Here is a 5,843-nt window from a genome sequence, read left to right on the forward strand (position 1 = left end):
AGAGTGTGGCATTGGAGGGCTGGATGTGTCCTTCCTGCTGGCACTTGCCACCACAGCCCGGCTGCATTCAGTCCCCTGATCAGCAGCTCTACAGCCCTGGAGGCATTCCCGGTCTCCCACCCACCTGGATTCAACACCCGGGCCATGGGACACTTATCCACCTCTCCAACCCCCAAAACCTTTCCCCATTTTTCCCTCCTGGGGGTGTTGCAGCACCCAGGTCCTCAGGGGGAGCATTTTCCCGGGGCAAAGGCAGCTGGACCCGGGGGCTGGGAGCCAACCGAGGTTTCCCGGTGGGATGGGGGATGCCTCAGCCCACACGGCTCCCACGCCCACTCTGTGTCTGCACAGGGGCACTGACAGTCCCGAGAGCCCCCTCGTGCCCCCAGGAGAGGCTCCTGGCCCCAGGCAGGGCGCGGGGCCAGGCTGGGCTCGCTCCCCCCGGCCGGGCCGGATGACAGATGCCTGCGGTGGAGGAGAACGTGCTGCAGCCCCCACTTCCAGCCCGGATGACTCCGACCCGGAGCTGTACTATGAGGAGGAGGAGGAGGAGTCCTCGGGGCCCTCGGGGCCCTCAGAGCCCTCGGACAGCAGCAGCATCTTCTCTGATGACTCCGTCTACCCTTGCTACGAGTCCTCCTCGGAGGCCGAGGGCGCCGGGTTCCTCACCCTGTACCAGTGCTGCGCCAGGAACGACGCCAAGCTGGTGTGGGAGAGGTTGGAGTCTGGGGTGACCCGCAGCGAGGCCACGGAGCTGGACATCAACGGCAGGGTGAGTGGCCGGGAGGGGCACCCCGCCGAGGAGAAAGAGGATTTTCCAGGAATAGGCAAATCCTGAAGGCTGGTGGTTGCTAAAGCCGGTGGGACAGGAGGGAGAGGCCTGGGTGTAGTGGATCTCCAATCCTTGGAGCAGAACCTTCCATCCCGAGTCTGCCTGGTTTGGGGTGGGGGGAGGTTTGGGGGGACCATGGGAGAACGTGGTGGGAGGATGGTGCCATGTGCTGTCCCCTCTCCAGAACGGGCTGATGCTCGCCTGCGCCAAGGGCTTCGTGGACATCGTGCCACTGCTGAGGAAGTGCCCCTACATCAACGTCAACCAGCAGGACAACGACGGCAACACGGCCCTCATGATGGCAGCCCAGGCAGGTCAGCATCACGCTGGGAAGGGGCTTGTGCTTCCCCCCAAAAACCCTGGAATGATCCACCCTGGTCCCAAGGGATGTGCGACATCAGCTGCATTTATGGTTCACCTCAGCAGTGCACTAAAGCTGATGCAAAAATGGAAATTCCTCCAGTGGTTTGTCCCGAACGAGCCGTGTTGAGCAGCAGAGCTGGGCTGGAGCCACCCCATGAGCTCCAGGAAAGTCCTGGGAGCCACTCCATGTGCTCCAGGAAAGTCCTGGGAGCCACCCCATGTGCTCCAGGAAAGCCCCGGAAGCTGCAGGGATTTACCTCCCCAAAGACTCCAAGGTCCATAAAGGGACCAAACCTCCAGATGGTTTTCCTTGTTAATCTGGGTCCCTCCCCGTGAATAAACATAAGGGGAAGGAGGAGGGTCCCCAGGTGGGGCTCACCCCATTGTATCCCTGCTGGAATTGATGATTTTATTAGGTTTTTTCATTTTTTGGACTCTTTCCTGCATTCTCTGCTGAGGCAGCTGGTGCGCCAGCACTGTTCCCTCCACGGCCAAACCTAAAGCAAGACAAACCCAAACCCTTTCAGTCCCGATCCCTCCAAGCTTCTGCACCTTCATCCTCACGAGATGCAGCCGCTAAACCCTTTCTCCGACAGGCACCGGCCGTTGTCCCCCGTTAACTGTCGGAACTCTAACGCAGCTTCTCTCTGGCTGTTAAGGACACATCACCATCGTCAACTACCTCCTCAACTACTACCCCGCGCTCGAGGTGGACCAGCGGGACCCGCGGGGGCTGACGGCGCTGATGAAGGCAGCGGTGCAGGGGCGGGAGGACTGCGTGGCCGCCCTGCTCCTGGCGGGTGAGCGCGGTCCCCGGGGCCTTTGGGGAAGGGCTGGCGTTGCTGTGGGGTGGGGTGGGGTGGTGATCCTCCTCCTCCTCCCGGGATCCCTCTGCCTCCAGGGGCCGACCTGAAAGCCGTGGACGCCGTGAAGGGGAAGACGGCCAGGGAATGGGCGAACTTCACCGGCCGCTTCGAGACCACCGTGCGGATCCGGACCCTCCTGCGGCGCCCGCGGGCGGAGCAGTTTGGATCCCAGTACCGGCCCGAGTGGCCGGCCCTGGCCGAGCTGGTGGCCAAGGCCCTGAGCCCCAAATCCAGGAGCAGGAGGCTGCTGGAGAAGATCTGCTCCATGTTCACCTGCAGCATCCCCGGCAACCCCGAGGAGGACGGCGTGATGGACCACATGGTGAGGATGACCACGTCCCTGGCCAGCCCCTTCGTGGCCACCGCCTGCCAAACCGTGTGCCCCGACAGCCCGCCCGAGGTGGGCAAGCGCCGGCTGTCCGTGCCGGAGATCCTCGGGCAGCACGTGCCGGACCCGGACGACGACTCGGAACTGTCCTCGCGCCCCAGCACCGGCGCGTCCTCCTGCAACGGCCAGGCCGTGTTGGAGGTGCCGGTGCCGCCGCCGCCGCGCCGGCCGGGCCACCGCTTCCTGCGCTTCCTGCCGCTGTGGCTGCGGCGCGGGAACATCATCTGCCCCGGGGAGCCCGTCCCCAAGATCAAAGTGAACAAGCCCTCGGGCCCGGCCCCCGACTGCAGGGATCAGAAGCCGCGCGTGAAGGACAAGCACCTCCTGAAGCCGCCCCAGTGGAGGTACAAGACGCTGAAGGAGGAGAAGAGAGCGGCCGAGGAGGCCAAGGGCAAGGGGGAGGAGAAGAAGAAGAAGGAGAAGAAAAAGAAAAAGAAACGCTAAGGCAGGAGGTGCCGGGGTGGGGACCAGGTCCCCATCGTCCCCTTGGACCTGCTGACTCTTCTGGCACAGGGATGGTTTCCTTCCTGAAGGGACGGGAATGCCCAGGGGAGGAGGGTGATGTGGGCATACACACCCAGCTGAGACGTCCCCACTGGTCCCTTGTCCTCTCTACTTTGAGGGCGACCACCCCAGCCCAGCACTGGTCATGCTGGGCACCAACGTGCTGAGACCCTGGACTGGGCTCTGGGAGTGCCAGGGAGCAGGACTGTGGCACAAGTTGCTCCCTTTTCTTCCTTTTTGGTTTGTTTGTTTGTTTTTTCCTTTTTTTTTTTTGGCTCTTTGATCTTCCCGAGCTCTCGATTCCGCAGCGTGTGTTGGAATGTGGCTGAGCAAATTAAAATGGAAGTGGTTGCCATGTTAACAGGATTGATTCCATGAATAAAGCTCAGAGTTGCTTGTGGGGCTGGCAGGAATGCTCCCTCCTCTCTGCCAAAGTCCCCTGGCCACCCTGTCACCCCTTTGGTGGCATTGCCCACTCCTGTGTGTTCCTGGGTGGACACACCAAGGCTCACCAAGGGAAGCAGCTCCGTACCGTGGAGGGTGAGGGAGATCCGGGCACCAGGTAGAGGCTGGAAACCAAACTTGTGGTGCTCCTGGGCTCCCCCTCCCTTAGGGGGACGAGACCCCCCACTTGGAGGGGGGCACAGGGAGGTTTGGGCTGAACCGCAGGCAGGGAAGGACTGTGGTGGGGAAGGAAGGAGCTGCAGCCTCCCCGTCTGTTCCCCTCCAGCCCTTGGCTCGGCCGGGCTCCCCGGCACGTGGCCGCCCTCCCTCACCAGCTCCCGGCGACTGGCAGATGAGCCGGGGGTGGGCGGCACATGGAGCGGCCGCCGCACGCGCCGAGCCAGCCCAGATCCCGGTGGGAAGGGTCAGACAGGCTCCCACCGGCCCCTCGTCCCCTCTGCCACCGAGGGAACGGCTCAACGAGACCCTGGATGTGCCCATGGAGGGTCTGACTGTGGTGCAGGGGTGCCCATGCCCTTCCACGGGATGAAATCGCAGCGATGGTGATGGGAAGGAGGTTGCACCACGGCTGGCGCGGGGTGTCGGGTCACGGTGCTGTCGGGTGGTGCCCAGCCCTGCTGACTCACCCTGTCTGCCCCACTCAGAGCTGGCAGCGGGGCAGGAGCCTGCCACGGGTTTGGTTTGTCCATCGTGTCCCTTCACAGTCAGTCCCACTGTGGGGAAATCCATTTTCCCACAGCGGCAGTGCCAGAGCAGCAGCCTGGCCTGGGGCTCCCCACTCATCCCCGCCCTTCAAGTCACCCAGGATTAGGACTCAGGAAGTTTTAGAAGTTTTTAAGCAAGTGTTTATCCCCCCAGTGACGATTATGATTTAAGAATGAAGATGTCCTGTTTGGAAGATGGAGTTGTGGGGATCAAACCAGCCGGCACCCACCCTTGCCAGAGAGCTGGTGTGCTTGGTTGCCAGGGGTAACCCCTGCCCGCAGCCATAAATTTGGGGTGCTGATGCCCACCCTGTGCCTGCTCCCATGGGGGGGGGGATGCAGGAGCCATCCAGGAATAACTCTGGGAGGGGCTGATCTCCAGCTGGATCACAGAGACCTGCAGACCAGAGCAAAGATGGTCACGGAGATAAAGACGTCTGCAGGCACCGGCTTCCTCCCGGGCGGCTCCTATCTGATGGAAACTGCCCGTTTCCCCCGCGCCGGCTCCGCAAAGCTCCGGGCCCAGCAAGCACGGGCAAGGTCACCCATGAAGGTCCTTCGTGTTTTATCCTGGTTTTGTGCTTTTGTTTGTTTAAACTTCCTAGATCATGGCCCGATAGCGGGGCGAGACTCAAAGCTCCGCCGCCGCGGTGCCCCGGCACAAGGAGGCTCCGGGTGGGTTCGTGATGCAACTGGGGCTGGTGATGCAATGGGAACGGGGTGGCAAATCAGGGCCTGGCACCTGGTTAGGAAAGAGGCTGCAGTGCTGGATCGAGTCATGGTGCCGGGGGAGAAAGGCAGGGATGGGGCTTGGGAGGGCGCTGGAGGGGCAGGAGAGGATGGGAGAAGTGAGAAGCGGCCGAGATTGGGGTGGCCCAAAGAACAGCCCCGAAAGCAGCAAAAGAGGAAGCGGCGCTTCCGCCACCCGTGGTCCCGTGTGCCCTGGGGGAGCGGGAAGTGCCCAAGGTCCCACGTGCCCTGGGGGAGCGGGAAGTGCCCAACCTCCCGCCGTGGGAACAGCCCTGCCGGCGGCATCCCAGCATGGGAAGAGCCAGGCCGTGCCAGCATGAGCCCCTTGGCCCAGCCAGCCCTGGCTCCGTGCCCACAGCCGGGCTCAGCATCCCCAGTGCAGCACCCCCTGATGCCACGTTGCACCCCGGGGGTGAAATCCTCCCGTGCTCTCCCCCAAAGTGTTGCATCCACTGGTTGGAATAACCAGGGAGCCCCTTTAGGGGTTGTGATGCTCCATCCCCATGAGGGCTGGAGGCTGGAGTGGGAGGGATGGCCAAGCATGTCAAGGTCATTCCCACGGCATCCCTCTAGAACATTCCCATGGCCACCAAAGCAACCGGCTGCTCTCCTACCAACGGCCTGGGGATGCCCAGGGTAGGAGCTCTGATGGCCACGTGCCCACAATGGGCTTGGGTTTGCTTTGAAAGCTTGGGAAACCATGTGGGAAAGAGCCCGGTGAAGGACGAGGCGGGAGGGACGGGCGAGGGAGAGCAACCAGGATGGAGCTGGGGCCCGGTGAGCGGGAGGAAGGGAGGCTGGTCGTGGCTGTGTGCTCAGCAATAGGAAATGCTTTATTAGCTGGGAGTGGTGGAGAGAAGCCAGGCAGGAAGAGGCAGTAATAAGAAACATTTTTTTGACTTCTCCCACATCCCAGACCACAGAGCTCCTGCCAAGCGGCCGCGGCGGACGACGGGGCTGCCGAGCCCCCG

At 62.7% G+C, this 5,843-nt stretch overlaps 1 protein-coding gene across 1 annotated transcript; it reads left to right on the forward strand.

Annotated features, from left to right (window-relative positions):
- Positions 1-454: 454 nt before the first annotated feature.
- Positions 455-3,355, forward strand: ANKRD33 (ankyrin repeat domain 33). Its single transcript, XM_027699055.1, has 4 exons — positions 455-772; positions 1,017-1,146; positions 1,855-1,995; positions 2,097-3,355. Exons 1-4 carry the CDS (start codon positions 455-457, stop codon positions 2,891-2,893), a joined length of 1,386 nt encoding a protein of 461 aa, XP_027554856.1. The 3' UTR covers positions 2,894-3,355.
- The last annotated feature ends 2,488 nt before the right edge of the window (positions 3,356-5,843 follow it).

This window comes from Neopelma chrysocephalum, unplaced genomic scaffold (assembly GCF_003984885.1).
Source record: "Neopelma chrysocephalum unplaced genomic scaffold, ASM398488v2 Primary Assembly neopelma1_136, whole genome shotgun sequence".
NCBI lineage: Eukaryota > Metazoa > Chordata > Aves > Passeriformes > Pipridae > Neopelma > Neopelma chrysocephalum.

Coding starts and splice junctions, on each gene's coding strand:
- ANKRD33 (XM_027699055.1), top strand. CDS start 455: ATGACAGATGCCTGCGGTGGAGGAGAACGTGCTGCAGCCCCCACTTCC. Junction 773..1,016: donor AGCTGGACATCAACGGCAGG/GTGAGTGGCCGG, acceptor TCCCCTCTCCAG/AACGGGCTGATGCTCGCCTG. Junction 1,996..2,096: donor GGCCGCCCTGCTCCTGGCGG/GTGAGCGCGGTC, acceptor CTCTGCCTCCAG/GGGCCGACCTGAAAGCCGTG.